This window comes from Branchiostoma lanceolatum, chromosome 4 (genome assembly GCF_035083965.1).
Source record: "Branchiostoma lanceolatum isolate klBraLanc5 chromosome 4, klBraLanc5.hap2, whole genome shotgun sequence".
NCBI classification, from domain to species: Eukaryota; Metazoa; Chordata; class Leptocardii; order Amphioxiformes; family Branchiostomatidae; genus Branchiostoma; species Branchiostoma lanceolatum.
Window position 1 is genome coordinate 20,659,453 of NC_089725.1, and position 21,361 is coordinate 20,680,813.

The 21,361-nt window shown below is 41.0% G+C and overlaps 3 protein-coding genes across 7 annotated transcripts in view; 1 reads left to right on the forward strand and 2 right to left on the reverse strand.

Annotated features, from left to right (window-relative positions):
* Positions 1 to 2,157: 2,157 nt before the first annotated feature.
* LOC136433258 (NPC intracellular cholesterol transporter 2-like) lies at positions 2,158 to 4,442 on the reverse strand. Its single transcript, XM_066425282.1, has 4 exons — positions 4,145 to 4,442; positions 3,639 to 3,746; positions 2,757 to 2,932; positions 2,158 to 2,554 (listed from the first exon to the last, which is right to left on the reverse strand). Exons 1-4 carry the CDS (start codon positions 4,230 to 4,232, stop codon positions 2,468 to 2,470), a joined length of 459 nt encoding a protein of 152 aa, XP_066281379.1. The 5' UTR covers positions 4,233 to 4,442; the 3' UTR covers positions 2,158 to 2,467.
* A 534-nt stretch (positions 4,443 to 4,976) lies between these two features.
* LOC136433259 (NPC intracellular cholesterol transporter 2-like) lies at positions 4,977 to 7,971 on the reverse strand. The gene is made up of 4 exons (XM_066425283.1): positions 7,748 to 7,971; positions 7,376 to 7,483; positions 6,936 to 7,111; positions 4,977 to 6,732 (listed from the first exon to the last, which is right to left on the reverse strand). Exons 1-4 carry the CDS (start codon positions 7,824 to 7,826, stop codon positions 6,643 to 6,645), a joined length of 453 nt encoding a protein of 150 aa, XP_066281380.1. The 5' UTR covers positions 7,827 to 7,971; the 3' UTR covers positions 4,977 to 6,642.
* Positions 7,972 to 8,235: 264 nt separating this feature from the next.
* The window catches only part of LOC136433257 (ral GTPase-activating protein subunit alpha-1-like), a 61,736-nt gene continuing 48,610 nt past the window's right edge, over positions 8,236 to 21,361 (forward strand). For 4 of the 5 annotated variants that reach the window (XM_066425277.1, XM_066425278.1, XM_066425280.1 and 1 more), the window contains exons 1-19: positions 8,236 to 8,466; positions 9,880 to 9,990; positions 12,369 to 12,418; positions 12,686 to 12,743; positions 13,157 to 13,200; positions 13,595 to 13,781; positions 14,154 to 14,266; positions 15,230 to 15,368; positions 15,639 to 15,786; positions 16,046 to 16,114; positions 16,247 to 16,475; positions 16,709 to 16,780; positions 16,939 to 17,073; positions 17,411 to 17,641; positions 17,914 to 17,987; positions 18,288 to 18,399; positions 18,739 to 18,861; positions 20,373 to 20,579; positions 20,792 to 20,879. In XM_066425277.1, the coding sequence (XP_066281374.1) occupies positions 8,364 to 8,466; positions 9,880 to 9,990; positions 12,369 to 12,418; positions 12,686 to 12,743; positions 13,157 to 13,200; positions 13,595 to 13,781; positions 14,154 to 14,266; positions 15,230 to 15,368; positions 15,639 to 15,786; positions 16,046 to 16,114; positions 16,247 to 16,475; positions 16,709 to 16,780; positions 16,939 to 17,073; positions 17,411 to 17,641; positions 17,914 to 17,987; positions 18,288 to 18,399; positions 18,739 to 18,861; positions 20,373 to 20,579; positions 20,792 to 20,879 (2,293 nt within the window). In that variant the 5' untranslated portion in view covers positions 8,236 to 8,363. The remainder of the gene's footprint in view (positions 8,467 to 9,879; positions 9,991 to 12,368; positions 12,419 to 12,685; positions 12,744 to 13,156; positions 13,201 to 13,594; positions 13,782 to 14,153; positions 14,267 to 15,229; positions 15,369 to 15,638; positions 15,787 to 16,045; positions 16,115 to 16,246; positions 16,476 to 16,708; positions 16,781 to 16,938; positions 17,074 to 17,410; positions 17,642 to 17,913; positions 17,988 to 18,287; positions 18,400 to 18,738; positions 18,862 to 20,372; positions 20,580 to 20,791; positions 20,880 to 21,361) is intronic. The other variant, XM_066425279.1, reaches the window with a different exon arrangement.

A 21,361-nucleotide genomic window follows, 5' to 3' on the forward strand; every position in this document is an offset into this window, starting at 1 on the left:
TCTCCTGAATATGTCACCGACGGACTCAGTGCATCTTTACTATCTAGGTTTTGGTGCCTGTGGTCGGCACAGTGTGCATACATTTCCTATCTTTGTTTTACCTGGGAATGAGACAGGGATCGCTAATCAACAAGGTGTTTGCACTGCTCCCCGTACAAAATGCGCCTCTGCCGTACACTGACGTAAGTTATTACTACGGATGAAGTTGTGTGCTGGGAGACAGCTGACTTATTATATTCCCCTTCCAGTGGGAAGGGGGATATACTGTTTTTGCTTGCCTGTTCTTCTTCTTCTTCTTCTTCTTCTTCTTCTTCTTCTTCTTCTGCCAAAAACCAAGTAGATGTGCGGTGGTAGCTCTACTAATGATGTTGCAGAAAGTTATATGTACTATACGTAACATGGTACGGATGTTATATTTGAGATGTAGGTACCTATAGGAAAGGTGTATACACCTGACAATAAATTATGCTAATGAGGACCTAATTTGCATAAACTTCTATTTCCCTTACCGTAAAAGCTGCGGATGTCATTTTTGAGATGTAGGTACGTTTAGGAAAGGTGAATGCACCTGACAATAAATTATGCTAATGAGGACCTCATTTGCATAATTAATGCATAAACTTGTATTTCCGTTGCCGTAAAAGCTACGGATGTCACATTTGAGTTGTGGGTACCTTTAGGAAAGGTGAGCACACCTGGCCATAAATTATGCTAATGAGGACCTCATTTGCATAATTTATGCATAAACTTGTATTTCCCTTGCCGTAAAAGCTACGGATGTCACATTTGAGTTGTGGGTACCTTTAGGAAAGGTGAACACACCTGGCCATAAATTATGCTAATGAGGACCTTATGTGCATAATTTATGCATAAACTTGTATTTTCCTTACCGTAAAAGCTACGGATGTCACATTTGAGTTGTGGGTACCTGTAGGAAAGGCGAGCACACCTGGCCATAAATTATGCTAATGCGAACCTCATTTGCATAATTTAGGCATTAACTCGTATTTCCCTTACCATGAAAGCTACGGATGTCAGATTTGAGTTGTAGGTACCTTTAGGAAAGGTGAATACATCTGGCCATAAATTATGCTAATGAGGACCTCATTTGCATAATTTACACATAAACTTGTATTCCCCATACCATGAAAGCTACGGATGTCATATTTGAGATGTAGGTACCTTTAGGAAAGGCGAAAACACCTGGCCATAAATTATGCTAATGAGGGCCTCATTTGCATAATTTATACATATCCCTTACCGCGAAGGCTACGCATGTCGTATTTCAGATGTAGGTACCTTTACGAAAGGTGAGCACACCTGTCTATAAATTATGCTAATGCGGACCTCATTTGCATATCTTAGGCATTAACTTGTATTTCCCTTACCGTAAAGGCTACGGATGTCATATTTGAGATGTAGGTACCATTAGGAAAGGTGAATACACCTGACCATTGATTATGCTAATAAGGGCGCCATTTGCATAATGTATGCATAAACTTGTACTTTCCTCACCATTGAAGCTACGGATGTCATATTTGAGATGTAGGTACCTTTAGAAAAAGTGAACACACCTGGCCATAAATCATGCTAATGCTGACCTTATTTGCATAATTTAGGCATGTACTTGTCTTTGCTGTCAAGGCTACGGATGTCATATTTGAGATGTAGTAACATTTAGGAAAGGTCAGAAACCCTGGCCATAAATTATGATAATGAGGGCCTTATGCATAATTTATGCATATCCCTTGCCATAAAAGCTACGGATGTCATATTTGAGATGTACGTACCTTTAGGAAAGGTGAATACAACTGACCATAAATTATGCTATTGCAGACCTCGTACGCATAATATATGCAGAAACTTCATAATACCATTACAGTCAATGCTAAGGATGTCATATTTCAGGTGTAGGTTATGGAAGGGGAATATCCTGCATTTTCCTGAAAATGTTGCCTTTCTAGTTGGCACACTAAGTTGTGTTAGCAGAAATGTAATCGGAAAGGCAACTTTGCTGGTATCAAAAGCTTGTAAATCACCTGTGCGGCGTGATGCGTAGTATTTCTGCCACATATGGGCTATGGTCACATTTCCAAACTGAGGCCCGGCGGGGCTGTTTCGCGGGAACGAAAAATGATAGGACCGGTCACAAGAAGATTAGCCATTTGCGTGCTTACTTTCAACACCTTTATTGGATGTGGCACTACGGCCAAGTCACGTTCAGTACAGAAGAATCCCAAAAGAAAGATAATCGAAAGTAGACACAGTTCATTCATATAGATAGATGATGACGAAATGAGCTCTGTAGAGAGAATCATCTAACTGAAGGTTACACTCGAAATACATACCCTCAAATATGCCCATATCACACACTGCGAGAGATAGACAAGAGGAACATTCTTTATTTTGCAGATGATTCTATTCACAGTACTAGTGTCCCCCACAGATTGTGACGTGACAACTTAGGCTAGCCTCCAACTTGAGCGGGGACCTGGAAGCACCAGATGACATCTCCGTCCTGATCCTTTATTTCCCACTCTACAACCAACTTGATCTGGAAAATAGCGGGAGGGACGGCAGTTATGTTAGAAGTCAAGTCTCACATTTTATGATATCAAATTGCAACAAGCAGCTGCAGGTCATTTTTTGTTTTAGTTTGCGTCCAATTAATGATTTCATTAGACAGTTTATCTGGACTTGCGCTTATACTGCCAAGCTTAAATTATTTAAAGCAGAATCTGATTGTAATGTCTCACCGACGGGTAGGTCTTTGCCACCAAGAGGGAGGATGTGTAGTTGAAAGTTCCGCCTCCAGCTATGGGACATGTCAGCCCTGAATCCTTACATCCATCCGGGTTCTGGAGAGGGTACGGGACTCTGATGCCTGCTAGGATGGCGTGCACATCCGCACTAACCTTCGTTATCTGCTTGTCTGAAACACGGAATAATGCACAGGAATCATTACTTTTACACTCATGAGGATATGCATCAAGTATCCGACAGTTGGGAACCGTCATGATATCATTTGCGTGTGCCAGACGGTGACGTAGCCTTTGTACCGTAAACTTGCATGAAAAGGAAAACTCAATAAACTGCTCGTCAGACGTTTGCACGAAAGCTCAGTGACGAAAGTCTCTATTACTATTAGAACAACCGGCAAGCAGCTCCGGAGTTGTTCAATACGCAGGGATTGTGGTCAAGCCTAGCCTCCTGTGCAGGCCTCCTATAACGCGCGACATATATATATGGGGGGGGGGGGAGCTGGGAGCTGTATAGCCGAGGGGTCCGCGCGGACCCCTCGGCTATACAACTCCCTCTGCTGCACAACTCCCTTGCCGGCATAAGAGCTCCCCCCCCCCCCATATATATATGTCGCGCGTTATAGGAGGCCTGCACAGGAGGCTAGTCAAGCCGACAGGTATTCCCATACGCATATGTAGAATGACTGAACATAAGATAACTTTGCATTCGAGTCTCATACCAGCCAGCCAAACTCGGAGATCGATCTACGGCTGAGATTGACTACTGGTAGTAATACGAAAATTGCATTAAACAGTCCCATTAAAGAAAGGCATTTATTTACACAACTGCGACTAAGAAGTTAATGCGAACATTCAACAAAACATAAAAATACTGACTCGTGGTGAACCCGAGAATCACAGAGACGTTGCGTCCTTTCACCAACTGGCATGGTTCAGTCGCACATGGTGTGATATCGATAGAGTTGATTTTTGCCCCTTTGGATCCTGTAGAGATAACGCGTACAGATTTACGTAAGACGTGGCTTCATGACTATTTTGTGCCGATCATCGGAATCAAACAACAGTTTTTTCAGCCACTTTATCGGTATACTTAGTTACCGCAGTGTCTTTTAAGCCCATTGGTGTAACGTTATGCTCAGGAGACAACAGGTTGTTTGCAACACGTGACATGTAACATTACCTCAGTGATTTTTCTAAGTAGCAGCTAAAATTGTTAGAACGGGGGGGGGGGTTCTGAGTTGAGTATCCATCCTGAAGTGACGGCTTAGAAACAATAGATGACCTTTGCACAACCTAAAATCATTCAAAAGGTAACAAACGCATTTTCCTAATTGAAATTTCCCTACTCACGCCTGAACAATAATGGATTTCAAATGACTCACCACAGTCCTTGTAGACTGGTACGGGGCTGCCTAAGATGACGGAGATTCCCACACAAAATGCGAGGAACAAAATGTGTTTGAGAGTCATGATGTCCCTAACGCTGTCACTGTGAGTTCCGAACTATGACCACTCTGTCCTGTCACGACCTTTGTACAAGTCATCATGATGGCATCTTGATTCAATGTACTGGTTAACGTTCCCCTTCGTGCTCACATTGGTATGTATGGAGGAAATATGTTTGCGCCCTTAATTCTTAACCTGCGCAATTGGAAGGAGGAACAGTGGAAGAGAAATACAATGTATCATCCTTATCAAACATGGAAAATTGGACATCTGCTCTTCGAAAATGAACGTTTTTATATTTCTATCGTAGACAGGTGTGTGAGGCTGACCAAGACGCCGTTTTCTTTTGCACGTGCCGGGCCTGGTGGGGGCACGCCCACTGATCACCTCATTGTGACGTATGTGTGGACTTTGTGCCCATCCCCACGCCTAACACGTCACGGAGGTCCTGTCAGAACATACTAGTATGTACACATAGGCTTGCCGACGTTTCTTGCATGGACACTGAACAGCGTGTTTGCACTGGTCCTTGTGCAACACGGGACTGTGGACTGACTGATAATGTGACAAAGATTAAGAAGTAGGACAATCATATGATAAGAGTGACATCTCATGTACAAAGAACAATGCTTCTCACTACAGGTTCCTCTTTTTGACATTTCACTTTTTTAAGTGCCATTTTCATTTCTGAATGCTACTGATAGATAAACTTTGTTAGACAGTGTGCTCTACTCATGACATGTCTGTCTCAAGAAACTTCACACAACAGTTGGTTTAGTGATTTATTTCAAAAGGTTGCAAACATTTGTGATCTACATGCAATGTAGAGCAAAGAGATGGGACATTCACTGCAATTCTTAACAGTCAAAAACTCTGAAGAAAAGCACTTTAGAATTATGACTTATGAAACGTTTTAGAACTAATGACTAGGCAATATTTTCAATAGAATTAAACGTTTGATCCTAAATACCTATATTGCATTTGAGATAAACAATATCTTCAATCAAAATTCAGTACTTTGTCAATCATGTACAATTCACATGATGCATCTATGGCTTGTACACTTAGCATGTATAATGATAGTTAAATTCACTGAAAGCTTCTCCTATTGGCCAATAACATTAACTTGATTATTCTATTCACATTAGCAGAAACATACATCGTATGCTGAGCATGTTAATTGAAATACATGTACAAGTATTATTAGAATTGTGTAAGTTCTTCGACAAGGAAGAAAAAACACTTAATAAATTCATCATGGTTCTGTTTAGATGTAGATTGATACAGATTCTATACAAGTATTCAGCAATGGTCTAAATAATCAACTGTGGAAGTCCAGAACACATACATGGCATTATTACTACATCATCAGTCTTGGTGATGGGGATTCAAAGCATTCACATGGCTTACAATGGAGTTAAACTTCTAGAACAATCAGGAGGCCAACTTGTGGTCAAAGGTTTGCTGTGGATTACATTCTTTATTAATTGAGGGAGAAAGACTCAAGTTGAAATATTTGTGTTGTTAAACCGTAAGTAGCCTTTGGGCCCTGTTTAATGTGGTTTAATGTTGAAAAGTGAAATACAGGAACAGGAACTCAGTTGTCATGGGACAAACATCTAATATTTGCACTAGAATGTACAGGGACCACACAGTAATACTGGTATGCTTTGCATATTGCAGTTTAAATCTGAGGTCCTGTCGTTCTTTCGAAACTGAGAAACATTACACATCTTGGTGAAGATGAAGAATATTGTCCTGAATGGATTATGTTTTCACAGAAATTGGCCCAATAGAAGCTAGTACAATTATGGCACTGAATACACAGATGAAGCTTGCAAGTGAAGTTGAAAAAGCAATTATTGGCATACATACATTGGCCCCACAATGTACTATTCTATTTATATGTAAATGTCATTTTTGTAATAGGCACTTTATACAGTTGTATCAAAAGCCAAGGAGGATCAAAAGTTGTTGAATGTGTTGTAAAAAACACCAATAGCCAGCTCCTGACAAAAATAGCACACATAGACAATAAACACAATGAACACGTCAAAAATAAAGAATGGTAAGCTCCAAATAAACATCTAATATCAAATAATACATTTTTTGACAGCTCCACTGAAAAGGAATGCAAACAAAACATTCTAGTAAATTTTGACACAAAATAGTAACTTAATAAGTCTCAGATATATTTCCAACTATTCATATGATAATTTTAAATATCTAGTCTCAGATATATTTCCAACTATTCATATGATAATTTTAAATATCCAACCAGTATTGCAGATGAAAATAATTGTGTTTGTAACATGTATGTGCTTCAAAAACTATATACCAAAGAGCACAAATATCACTGAGCCATACTGAAAATTAAGCTCAAACAATGCTGCATGCTATCAGTCTCCTTTGTAGAAGTCATTCTGCTTTCTTTTTACTTCTTGACAATCTGGACAGGGACCTCAAAGCAGAAGATGTCATCCTTCTTCTCATCCTTTAGCTCCCACTTCACCACCAGTTTGAGCTGGAAAAGATGGAGGAGGGTATCAGACAATTTCTTTATTGTTAATCACTGGTATACAATTTCAGCTGCTACAATTGTTGCTACATGTAGTACTATACAACTAGGCAAAGATTATGACTGTCAGCAGTGGGTTTTTTTCATCAGTGAGTCAGTTGATAAATTCAAGCAATTTTTCACTTGAGACACAAGACAATGGTTCATACCTGAGGGTAGACTGATTTCACAGGCAGTATGGTCGTGTACATGTATGTTGTGGATGACTTGAGAGGACACTCCAGCCCTGAGTCCTTACAGCCGTCAGCGTTGCTGAGTGGAAAGGGAATAGGAACTCCTGCCAGGATTCCATGGACAACAGCGGTGGCATTGTTCACTACTTCCTCTAATGTAGGGGAGAAAGTATGCACTTATTGTGATGGCTTAACACATGAAAAAAAAATAAGGACGGTTACATAAATCTACACTAAAAGGCATTACCACTCACTGTTACAACAGTATGATCATGTTATCTAGTCTAAATTTGTCCATGGTGGTCCACGGTCACACACACTGACACTGGTTTAATTCTGTCATCTTGTGTGTGACCATAGGTCATAGACTAGATAACATGTTTCAATGTCTCATATGTAAGAAAAATAAGGCTTACTTGAGGTAAACTTGACTGCAATGGTGGTGTTTCCACCTTTGATCAGATCACATGGCTCTTTTGGACAGGGAGTCACATCAACGGACACGATCTGTCCTACTTTTGATCCTGCAGAAATAAAATACAAATGTATAACGTTACACAACTTGATAGACAAAACTCCTTTTTTGATAGCAAAGCAAAGCAAATCTGAAATAAATTTTCCTGGACCCAGTCAAGATCATGCACAAACTGTTCAGCAGATAAGTCTGTTTTTAAAATTGTAGTAACCATAGCCCCCCTCCAGGCCCATGAACTGTTTGGTGCGCAACAAACTTCTAGCCTTCAGTTCTACACCGAGTCGTCCTAGTGTATCCTAAGGTAGCTTCTCACCACAATCCAGGTATTTGACGGGCTCCGCGAGCACCGCAGATGCAACAAATGCGATAATAAACACCGTCCTGACGAGCATGGTATTTTCTTGTGATTTCACCTCACAGCACAGGAAGTTAAGTTTCAAAGTGCTCTATTCGTTCAGACAAACACACTTCCTTTGCCAAGCGAGAACAGAACATGCAACTTCTGTCTTCACTTCCGGTGTGACTCAGATCACGCGACTTTGGAGGCAACAAAACGTTCACTTGCTTGAAATATGATTCTCAGCAAGCTGCAAGTTATCGTACTGAATCAACAAGATAAGCAAAAAATACCATTCTGAATAAAAAAGAATGATATCGTTTTCCATTGATGTTCATTAGTCTGAATAGATATCCTGTACGATATAATGAGGGGAAGTTGGTGTGTGCTGATGCCTTCTAAACTTATAAGGTCAAAGTTGAAAATTCTAATGTTTTTATTTAGGTCTCGCGAGAAACCTCGAGAGTTTGTCAACCATTTTGGTCAACAGAGCAGTACAGAATGGCAAACAAGAAGGTCCGTGGAAGACACGGTCCTCCAGAGTAGAAAATATCTCTCTTATTCCTCCTAGCTCCCTCACTTTACAGAGGCGATGTTTAAGAAAGCACATGGAGATGTCAAGAAGTCAACACAGAAAGTTCTGGACCCGAAGAAAGACAGTGTCACGAGGCTGAAGCACTTGCGTACTGTGTTAGGTGAGTCCCAGAGGATGAAAAATCTGAGTTCCACCCCCTTTGCCTTGGCTTCTCAAGCCCCGTGTTTGTTTTCCTGAACCCTCCGATATAAAATGACTCGGCAGACCTGCATGTTGATGTTGTGAAGGTTATCATCACGCCGATGTTGTCATGACCCGTTAGAATGATCTGTATCTTGATCATCGAAATGGTTTTTAAAAGTGATCATAAATTATCCAAAGTGTAAACAATTGGGGCAGACCTTTGATTCAATAATCAACCTTGCAGTGCACAGGTGAGAATCATGCAACTCCATGAGAGGGACGAATGGATTTGTTGCGCGTTAATTGCCCATATATCTCATTTCTTTGTTGCCTAAAGCGGAATCATGACTGTTACAGTTAATTCCACGAATTGGAGTTTGATGTACAACATATTTCTGATCAGTGATGCTATAGTTGCAGACATTTATACGATAGTACATAGCCATATTCCTTTTTGTATGTATCACTTATTTTATTGAAGGCTTCACCTGTAGCAACAGAAATTTGGTAAATTCTGGAAGATCAGTAATTCATGGCCTACCCTGCCTGTCCACTTGTCAGTGTACCTCATACATCATTATAGTACATGTGCATTTTGTAGCTTTTGGTCATGAACCAAACCTCAACTTCAGCCATTTGTATGGTTCTTCCTTCAGGGCTCAAAAGTCATTTTTGGAAATAGGTGCACTGGTGCACCCAATCCGAAAAATTAGGTGCACAGAAAGAATTTTGGGTGCACCACATAGAATAAAGTTGAATGTCAGCAAAACATAATTACAAAGTTTAACGCTCTTAAGAACATCAATCTGTAATTCTATAGCTAACTTCAAAATTTAAAAAAAGTGATACATCATTTATAAAGTACAACAAAAGGTGGTATTACTTTTTCTGATACTTACATTTCAAGAATATTCTGTATACTTAGTGTACAGTAGTACCCTTATCCTATCGCCTAAAAAAATGTCTCGGTGCACTGGTGCGCCCACAGTCAAAAATTAGGCGCACGGCTCCAATTTTGGGTGCACACAGGTGCACATGCACCCACTATTTCGAGCCCTGTGACCTTCCACCATATCTTCCAGGAGGCACACTACTGCAAACCACTGACTTAAGCTTGTACCAGCTGATCAGGCACGTCACATCTGTTGGGTACAAAACACGGTGTTAATCAGGGACTCCCAGGGTCACAGGTAGCTCCAGCATGAAGCGGTGCAAAGGAGTCATGAAATTGTGAAGTGCTATAAAAACACGCTCAGACAAACATGCATGTCTATAGTTAATCTATGACCAGTTCTTGATACAGTCTAGCTTACTGTTGTGACCACACACACATACATGTACAATGTATGATTTTGTCATTTCTAATCATGCATGTTATTGGCTTCTGCAGAGAACACAGAGCAGGATGAGGTGAAGCAGTTCTTTGATCTGTACTACTCCCACATCTACCAGGTCTTCTATGACAACTTCATACTTGTGGAGACCAGTCTCAGACAGAAAGGTTGGTTTCCGTGTCAGCATCATATCTGTACCATGGGTGGAATTGCATCCTCTGTAGATTTAGTGGTCACAACATGTTAACAGTATCTTGTGAGTAGTGCCAGTGAGTGTGTAATTGATTGTTGAACAAAATAGCTATGTCGCCTCACTAGATGTTAATCTGTCATGATCGATGAGACTCAAGGAGGCCTGAAATCATTAAGTGTGAGTGATGGCATATGTTACAACTTACATCGATTTGAATTCAATTTTTATAAACATGTACATGTATTGTTACTAAACCGATATGCTTCAAAGTCACCATTTGCTCAAGCCAGAACTGCCTATCAGGTTACATATTGGTTTAGTCATACTCAGTGTTCTCGCCAGCGCCCGTCCTCCCGTCATTTGACGGGTTTTTGTTGCTCATGACGGACAAAATTTTTGCCCAACCCGTCATTTTTAATGGACAAAAATCGGTGTGTAAAGATATTTAGACAGAGCTTAGAATGTTCAAAAACTCCAGAGGATCAGCGGAAGTTCGTGACGATGGCAATCTATAGATCATTTCTAATGCCCGCTGGCGACAACCCCAGCAACACACAGAGCGCCGTGGTGGTTGCTAGTAATATTTTGTGGCCGCCGAAAACTCGGCGTCATGCGCCGTCCTCCCCACCACAGTTTTGGCCGGTCGCATCAGGCTGCCGTTTATTTCTGTTTTGTCCCTCTCGGTTCACCGTCAGTTATTGTCATCAAAGACGCCTTAAAATTCAGAAATACTCCTTTAGCTATCAGGCTTTGTGTAATCTGTGTAAACAGAATTAAAGTTTCAAGCCGCGGCGGCTGAGCTTTCTTCCCGCAAGAAATGGTAAACAGGCGATTGTAATCCACCAATCACAGCACACCTCTCCGTCGCGTCAAGAAAAAACGACCAATGACATGCGAGTCTCGCTACTCGCGAGATTTCAACTAAGCGTGAATTCGCGAGATGTTAGGGGAATGGCGGGAATCGCAAGGATCGCACGACGAAGCGGCTGTTGGAAGGCTTGAATCGACAACTTTTGAACACATTCAGTGCAGTTTCCGGAGAAATTAACCGTGGAAAACATGGGACAAAAAACATGGACGTCTTTATTGCGTTCTTTCTCAAAGTAGGGTGTCAAATTCCTCATTATGTTCAATAATTACAGGGCGCATACGGAACAAGTGTTGAAAAGTTGTGTTTTATTTTTGCCGCGCCGACTTATTCTGTGTGTATTTTTTGTAGGACGTAGCTGATACGTAATAAAGTTTTGTTGTGCTAAATTTTATTTTCTTTGCCGATTGTATACAACATAGAAGTGTAGCTTGTGTGTAAAGTTGTGAACATTCGATATTTCTAGATTTCCGCGATACCTCCCACAAAAAATCAAGCCTGAAACCCTTGTGTAATTTTTCACCGAAAGAGATGTCATTAAACTAAGCTTATTCTACCAGAAAATTTGCCCCTCAAAATGCAGGAAATAGCGTTTCAGAGGGTCTAGATCTCAAAATTTTCCGGGGGAGAATACCCCCGGACCCCCCTAGAATGGTCGCGCCTCCGGCGCGACGCCTCGCGCCTTCGGCGCTCGATATGTTCTTCCCCGAAGCAAAATTAAAATGACGGGTAAAAATTTAAGGCTGGCGAGAACACTGGTCATACTTATTTATACATATTACACCAGCAATCCTTTTAGCTGAGGATGGTTTGATTACTTCCATTCTTGCTCACCTCTCACCTTTCAGTGATGCTAAGCACCTTTCACCCAAATGACATTAGCCACAAAGTAATGAGACACTCTCAATTAGTACTGTACATGTAGGCATGTGATTGGAAGCAACATGCAAAACATGTGATCCTGAGGGCTAATTTGTGGAAATTTAGCAGTGTGTGGGGGGTGGGGTGGGGGGTTGTCATACTGGATGTTTTTGTAACCCATGGCTATTACTTAGTTTAGAGCAACACAACATCACCAAACTGTCACCATTATCCATGCAGTAGGTTGCAAGTTAGAGACAAAAAAACGTCACAGTTTGAAATCACTAGATCTATGCAGACATTCATGTCATGGAACAGTTTGCTCATCAAATTGCCTCTACTGACTAATCTCACCTGCATTGAACAGCCCTGATATACTGTGGTGCAATGAGGAACATCAGACAGGTTTACATTGTACAACTCCAACCTTAAGAGAATTGTCATTATGTAAGATAATTTATACCTGGTGAAAGAGGAAAAATTGCAACTGTAATAGTCATAGATGGATATCGTTTCACATATTTTCATTCGTAGATTTTATGAATCCATGCCATTTACTACGATTTACAGGTTTACCTTTCTTTAAAATCATCCTGAACTAACCCAAACTGTTGTTTACTTAGCCCACAAAGCCCAGAGGGAGGAATTGGATGCTGTCTTATTTGTATTTGAGGTATCAATTTTACCTTGTTCTGATGGGTAAATTGAATGTATCTTTTGTATTAGTTTTTTTTTTGTGACTACAGAAGGTTGATAGTACACCCATTAGATGCAGTTGTTATGATTTACATGTTAAGTGTGACATAATGCTTAAGAGTCTGCAAGATGTCATAAGTTTTAACTACATGTATTAAGAACCACAAGGTAATTTTTCTGGTGATTTATGAATACAGGAACAGCCTTAATGTACCCTGCAAATTTTGATGTCTCTCTCCCACAGAAAATTCTGACATTGCTGCCAGATCTGATACACCAAAGATGGCAGTTTCACAGCATAGGTAAGAGTGACTGTAAGACACTTGATCATATATACTCAAGTATTTAAATGTGCACACCTGAATCCTTATAGCATTGTCCATATGGCAAGGTTTTTGATAGTCTAATCAGACCAAATGTGATAGATTTTGGGATATTACAAACCAGTCTATCACATTAACAACTGAAGAAGGAACAGTTACAGTATGTGTACTGTATGTAATGGTGGGCCTGCTTGTATCTATGTTGTTAAAACATCAGCTCAGATCAACAGGCACCACCTAGAGAAACCACTGGTCTAGCCTCGATGTCAGACCAAGCTGTATCTGATGTCGGCCGAGGGGCCAGACAGATAAACTAGCATATAGCACACAGCTACACGGGGTGCTTTTATCCAGGCAGACCAAATGTAATTACATCGTACATTTATTCACAGGACGTCTGATGAAGAAAATGCTCCATCCAGGGAATTCACTTAAGGTAATCTGTTATGATGTATGAGTTCAATCAATCATGTGGAATTTTTCCATTAGATGTTTTCACAATATAACATCCATCCTTGACTAACGAGATGAATATTCTGACACATTACAAAATACATTTTGATGATACTTCACACTGTAGTGTTATAGAAGACTTAGTTTTTTTTTCTTACAATAATATACTGACAAGAATGGCTTATGTTAGCTGAAACATATGAGTCAAAAGCAACCATGACATAAGGCAACTTTTCAATCTATGTTTAAGGCCATGTTTTGTATAAAATTGATTCAGATTACACCAACTAGCAATCCAGGATAGAAAGATTAACATTTATATATCATGCCACATATGTATAAACATGTACATGATTACAACTTGCTTGTGTTTGCAGTTGCGGCGGGAGGGTGTGAGGCTGTACATGCTGTGGCTACAGGCCCTGCAGGAGAATGCCAGTGAAGAATGCCTTCTCATCTTTGCCTGTCTCATCCCTGGCTTCCCCAGCCCTTCATCAGATTCAGGAATGTACACACTGGAAGGCCTGGTCACTGGGGCCTTTCATAATGGATCTGCATCTGATGGTATTATAATGCCTGCTCATACTGCATGGTGTCTGCTCTGTTGGTTTGCTCAATACATCAGTAATGCCTGTTACATCCACAACTGTTACAGCTAATTTCACTTTTGATGTCAAACACTAAGTTTCTTTTGTAGGGATAAGATTCTAAAGAAAAATATGTGTTTTTTTCAGTATGGCAATTCCAGGAATGATTATATGCAAAATTTGATATATCCCTCTGATTCCCTCATAAATCTATAGTTATTCTATAGAGATCTTTATGTAAGTATTACATGTAGTCACAGACCTACCCTCAGAATTATTACACCAGAATTGTATATCACTAAGAGAATAGCCAGAAGATGGTAGTTGACATGTGATTTTGATCCCAAAGCTGTAGTGCCGACAGAAATCAGTGCAGTTCTCACGCCTCAATCGGGAGAGAGGGTGACCGACGATCAAACCAAGTTCTTCCTAGATGCAGTGCTGGAGTTTATGGTAATACAGGTGTGCTCATTCTGCATGTTCAGCTGTCTGAGGGTGGAGGTTCGGCATTTACAGAGTATTTTGGCCCCAGAGATATATGTAGCATAGTGTGGCAGGCACAAGATGATTAACCTCTATCACTACTGTCCAGCTAACCCTTTCCAATGATAAGAGTATAGTCATGTAAAGTACTTACTAAGTTTTAATCTACCTCACAGTTTTTACAGAGGTTTGTCCCATCTCTTTTATTTCTATTTGTCATGCACAAAACCCCTAATATCTACATAGATGTTAGCCCCGTTCATGTTAATATTTAAGAAATGCATGCACTTCTTAAAATTCTTCTTCATATTCATGATGAAAATTGTCCCATTAACATGTTGATATCACTGTGCGTTGTTTAGTGTGTAGTACTTCGTGATGTCCCTAATCAGGTTTACCTTGAAAGTGCTTGCCATACAAAGTGCTAGCCTATATTACCGGTAGCCTACAGATGACACAATCAATCTCAAAATGGAACCAATCAACCTCCCTTCAAGCAGCCGCCGTACTGCATGGTGTGACTGGAGATCCTGCATGACATTCCAGTTACAATTACTCATAATTTGCATGAAGACGATTCTTACTTATCTATTGTTCTTGCATGGAATAGAACATTGTTGTAATAGAAAATGAATCCAATGCTTTTTCAGCATGATTTGATGTTATTAGCTTACCTAGTACATGATTGCCTGCTTTGGCTTGTAGGCCACTGATGAATTGTATACATTTCTATGCTGATTTGATTTATAATTTTTAATTGTGTCTCGGCAAAAAGCATCTTTCCTCCCGGTCTCTGAACTTATGATTAATTTTTTAATATGGTAAAAAACAAGTTCCCATTGCTCATTGCTACTACTGTAGTGCCTCAAAAGCATGGTGTGAAAAGAGACAAGTGTGTAACAGTAAACTTGTCACCTAACACACTCCCTCCTACTGACGCAGGTGCGTAAACTGGAGTGGAAGGATGCCCAGTTCCAGCCCAAAGGCTTCAACTTCCTGTTCCAACACTTCAAGCAGCACTACCTGACTCACATCTTCCCCTCCATGTCTAGCACAACCAGCCTGTATCAACCAAACCTAGGTATACGACTCTGGCATGTTTAGCTTATTTGTCACATACACATAGGTACACCATGAAACCTATGCCTGAATTTTTGGTATGAAACTTCCCATTACTTTGCTCAGAAAGTAATAGGTAACATCCCACTTCTGTAGAAAATCTGTATATACACATGTACTTGGTATGGTGCCTATGTACTATAAAATCTTTAAAATCCAGTCATGTTTTCATGCTACATAAGATAACATTCCCTTCTGTCCATCATGTTGATTTCTGTCCTTTTCTCTGTAGTTATTCCTCAGCCCAGAACACACAGACAAGGAGACAGGACAGACAGTGCCAGGGGAGGTGACCCCTACCTGTCTGCACGGGTGTCAGTCATCAGATGGGTGGTGGCCTTCACACACGAGCTCAGGAAACCACCTCAGTCTCCTACTGGGTATGGAAGATCTCCTTTCTATAATTGTCATGTGGCTGTATATTCAAGCTAGATCGGCACATAAGTGGTGATGAATTAGATACTCCTGGTATTCGTGTGGACAAAAGTGTCTTTTTACTGGTTAGGAAAATCCAAAGTTTTTTTCCACAATCCGGCCAATGGGTGATGTTCACATGATATCCCTTTTGTCATTAAGTATAAGGAGATTGTATCTGAGTGAACCTGTATAACTAAATTGATGAATTTTCCACACCCTCAGGACCAGCCAGGGTGTCCCGCATGACGAGCAACAGAAAAAACATATCCTCACCCAGAAGAACCTGGAAGAGTAAGTCCTAAACTGTCAAAAATTTACCAAGTATTTCATACTGAAAAGCAGTGCTCAATGCAAGTCTTTTGGTATTCAGTTGCCCATCATTGCAGAAATAAGCTCACTTTCTGACCGCTTTCCCTTATAAAGATCTTCTGAGAAAGCAGCTTCATCCCAGGACACGGCGGACACGCGGGCGGACACGGGAGAGCAGAGCCACAGCAACACCAGCACCCTGACGGAGAAGGAGCCCAGCACCTCCAGTATATCCAGCCTGGAGGAGGGCGTGCACTCTGAACTCAGCGACTCAGACATGGTCAAAGCCATCCTCTTCTCATCCAGGAGAAATGTGGACTTTGTACATGAGATGCTCAGACAGGTAGGGTTAGAGTTCAACTTATACCTCAACATTTTGCTTTCTGGCCATGATTGCTGTGCAAAGAATCGTTTATTTTCTGATTATATACAACAAACATGCAAAATGGGAAGACAGTACTTTGTAGCATATTCCCACTGCTCTAGTATATTTTCACATCATTTTTTTTTTCATGACACTGACTCAGAAACCAGTGAAAGCATGTTATCAATGAGTTTGACCTCGTTGCTTTGCAGGGTATGCTGCTGCCTTTCACAGAGACGTCCGCTGTTAGGAAGGTCATCAAAGTGTACCAGGACTGGATACAGGTATGTGCTCAACACACCACATGTTTAAAAGGGCTTTGATTTCATAATGACTGATTAAAAACTTTCCTGGGCAGTATTATGTTATATTTACCATCGGGAATTGCTTTGATGTAAGTTCCCCAAGGCTTATGATGTGCTCCTGTTCTGTGTCCATGTAGCAAGACCACCCTGTGTTTATGGAGGAACCAGATCAGTTTGTCTGTTCTCCCATGTTGGGTATCGCCTCTGATCCCAGCTCTCAGCCCCAGGACAGCCCGCTGCAGCAGGAAACATCCACAGATGGGCCACCGCAGGTGCAAAATCATTCATTGCTCAGAAAGTTGTTACCTTGTATGCGACATTCAGTGTCCTTGTAAAGGACAGGACTATAATGACTTTTATGCGTAACTGTGATTTATTTCATACCACTAAGTTACACAGGTTTGCAAAGTATTTTTCCATGCTTTCCATTACCGACACAGATTTTTGTCATGAAAAGCATTATTACCTTTGTTTTCTGAAAATACTGACTTAGAGGCATGCAGAATTTTCTTTCCCTAAAAATAATGAGATGTTACCTCAATCAACCAACCAACACAGACTTGTTCTGAAATTGTCGGTTCTGACAATTTGTGCTGTATCTGTGAACAGGTTGCAAGTGAGGCTGAAACAGCGGGGTACCCCTTGCGGAAGAGCCAGTCTAAGAGTCGACTGCGAGCAGCTTCATATGTCGGTGCAATCAACACGGCTGTGAGTGAGGAAGAGGGGGTGGAGAACGTCCGGGCAGGGAAGAATCCAACACTGCAGGTGTTCTTCACCAACTCAGCCAACATCTTCCTCATAGAGCCCTCCTATCAGGAAGCCAAACTTGTGGATGACCAGGTAAGAACCTATCAGTGTTTTTAACATACCAAATACCCCGGTGGACATACAGCTTGATTCATAACTCCAAGTACAGACCTGATCTGTTTTGCCATGAGGCAGTTTACTGTCCCTTGGGAGAACATTACGACCTTTATTGTCCTACTATCCAACACGGTAGATGACCTAGATCAGTCACCTGTTCAGATGTCCGTTATCAGTGTTATTTCTTCTTTTCAAGTTAATGATAATAATGGCGGAGTACAATTTATTCATCCTCTATTCCTGTACAGGTTGACATGTGCAAAAAAGTGCTGAATATCTACCGCTGGACGGTGATGAATGTACAGATGGACAAGAAAACATGGTTAGTCTGATGATTTTACATATCAATCAATGTAATGTAGTCTTGTGGTGAAGACTGTTAACTTGCATCATCATCGCATGTTTCTTCACCCCCTTAAGGAGGAAACTTTATTTTCACATTTCTTTCTCTGATTAAGTTCCTCTAGATATTCTGTATTTCTAACCAAACAATATTGGGTATCAGATGAAATTCAGTAAGGAAAGTTGACTATGAGATTTGGTAGCTCACCCTGCTGTACATATTTTGATAAAAAGTGTCTATTTCCACTACATGTAGTCATTGCTGATGTTTGTGTTGTAGGGAACAGCTGCTGCTTGTGTTGCTGCGGATAACAGAGGCCACTCTGAAGGACCAGCCTGTGGGGAGGGGTAAGAACACGCTGGGGGGCAGGCTGGCAGCTGCCCTCTTCCAGGTGTGTGCATGTCTCGTTTGACACATCTTGTAGGTTTGCACTCTTTGCTGTCCTCTTAGTTGCCCATCAACTTGAAATGATATTACAAAGGTCTTAGAACCATGATTATACCATCAGCCACTTGATTTTAAGCTTAATATGACAGTTAAAATGTCCATTGTTTGTTCATACTTTCCTGTATATAATGGTATCTTAATACATGTATCTATTGTAACCTTTGTGGTTGTGGAGATATCTGAGTTCAAAGCTTTTTCATCTTACTAATTTCTTTCCAAACTAGAAGTGACCAGTTTCTTACATGATATTCAAATGCACATTTCCTTTCTGTTTCCTATCCAGACGTTAATCGTGACGTGGATCAAGGCGTGCCTGAATGTGCACATCTCCCACGAGCTGTGGGACCAGCTGCTGAGGGTGCTGTCTTCCCTCACACAGTGGGAGGAGCTCATCACAGAGTGGGCTGTGAGTACAGCAATGTGGCAGTAACAGGCAGTCAGTTGTCATGAAGCCTTGCTGTGGTTATAGAAAATGTATCATATGAAACTGCTGTCTGAAAGAGATACAGTAGTTGTTTTGTAACTCAGTTCTCTGCAAGCTATTGTATTTTTCTCCAAATGATGCAAGATAGAATTGAATAATAGACATGAAAAAAATTTTGCTTCTGAAACTTGTGTGGTTCAGTCTTAATGATAGACATGAATTTGAAACTTATTGGAACAACTGATATTTGAGAGATACATGTACATATTTTGTGTCAACCATCATAAGGCCTTTGCAAAATGGAATCTTGTTTGGTTATGTGCATATGGGTAGTAAATCAAATTCAAAAGCAAAAGTACAGTCAAATCTGTATTAGCCTTTGCATAGCGGCCACCTGCCCATAGTGGTCACTTTTTGTCAGTCCCTTGGATTTTTCCCATTGACATAAGCATTAAGAATTAGGCTATAGCGGTCACCTGTCCAACGCGGTCGCGGCCACACGATTTTCGGTCCCACGGGTCTGGAAACACTGCCGATAACGGTCACGGCGCATGGTCGCCGCAAGATTCGGGAGCCTTCTTTCAAATCCCCACGGAAAAAAATGTCATTATAGCTGCAGTGTTACCCATGAAAATGTTGTACATGGTTTTATTTTGCTCCTGGTGTTGGTTTTGAATTTCCAAAACCGCTAAGACGCCAGAAATTTGCAGACAAAAAGAGCCTCTTGGTGCGCGGTCCTAGCGGGACGCTTTGCTTACTTGGGTTACTTCACTAGTAGTACCATGGGGGAGCAGTTTGTTAAAAAAAAAGACAGACGCCTTTTATCCTCTAAAAAAAGGTTATAAAGCCATCCATTCTTTGCATACTCTGTTCTCTTTATTCAAAGAACTTCTTTGACGAAATAAGTTTACATTTTGTACTATCTGATGTAGAGTAAAATCATAACTCACAAATGCAGCTGCACCCACATTACAGTTGACTATCCCATGACCCTATGACCTCAAGCGCCATCTTGCAGCTGTTGTTTTTCCTCACGGCAAGGAATCCGACCCAAACAGGCTGATTTTACCGTGAAATTCCGCAATTATTTGCTGATAAATGATGTCGCCCCGCAATTGAAAATGACACGGTTGTCTTTGGCAACATTTTGGTCGCATGTGCTCCGGATTGGGGGCGGATCGATGGATCGACTTGGACTTAAATTTGCTTGTGGAAAAATCCGGACCTACCGAAAGCAGTCAACTTGAGCCGATGGTCGTCTTGTGGAAGTGGTCGGTAGACCAAGTTTGACTATACATGTATGTGAATAAATGTTTCTCAGTGGGTACAGAAAACATGTGCCACTTATTGCTCGTAATCAATCAACCGTTTCTATAGAGCGGCCACCTGTCCATAGCGGTCGATTTTGGCCAGTCCCTTGAGTGACCGCTATAGGCAGGTTTGACTGTATATGAACTGAATCATTTATGGCAAATAATGACTGTGCATTACAGAAAACTATTGAGACCTTGACCAGAGTGCTGGCACGGCAAGTGTATGGGCTGGACCTGAACGATCTCCCACTGGACAAGCTGAGTGAGCAGAAGGCCAAGAGGAGGAAGGGCAAGGGCATCCCTGTGTCCAAGAAAACAAGAACAGCAGAGAGGTCATTCTCTCGAGGGTGGAGCAGATATGAGGGGAACAAGGAAAAGGCAGAGCAGGTCAGTGCTGACATGACCTACTACATCAGTAGAAGCAGAGATGTATTTCTTTTAGTCAGGACCTGATCTTGTCTGGTCTTGTCTTACCTCTGTATCATCAGATGTACATTGGCAGGCACACTGTAGTTCAGCTGGAATCTGATGCGCCTGTGTAATAGACAGCCCAGTTCCATGTATTGTACTGTCCAACCAAATGTTGTTGTCCTGTTCAGATGAGACACAGAAGTGCCACGACAGTTGGAGCTGGTGCGAGTAGGGAGTCCAACATCCAGCAGGCTGCTGCCCGGGCCAGGATCGGTGGTGAGCAGGCTATTTTTCTTCTGTATATCATTGACTGTTTTCAAACATTTGGGATAGTTTATTTGCACCACTTTTACAGGTTGTACTAAAGAATTGTGACATTTTTGGGTTGCAGTATGTTGTCATATCTTCCTAGTGCTTTAGTTGAATAAAATCATGACAAGATTAAAACAGTTATGTAGTTTTGATAATTTACAGACTACTTCTAATTTGTTATGGCGAAACCTTCAGTGAATAGGATTGTGGAAAACTATATATGATTTTGCAATAGGAAGCAAAAGATACCTCTGAAGTATTGTTGGGTCAGAACTGTCTTAAATGTAGTAAATCATATTTTAAGTTTGGAAAATCATTACGTTTCTTCATGAAGAGACGTGTGCTACATGTAACAACTCATTGAATTGTGTCATTTCTATGTAGAAAGCTTTCTGTCATGGAGACCTGGTGCATGTAAGGAACCATTAATTGAACTAATAAGTGTT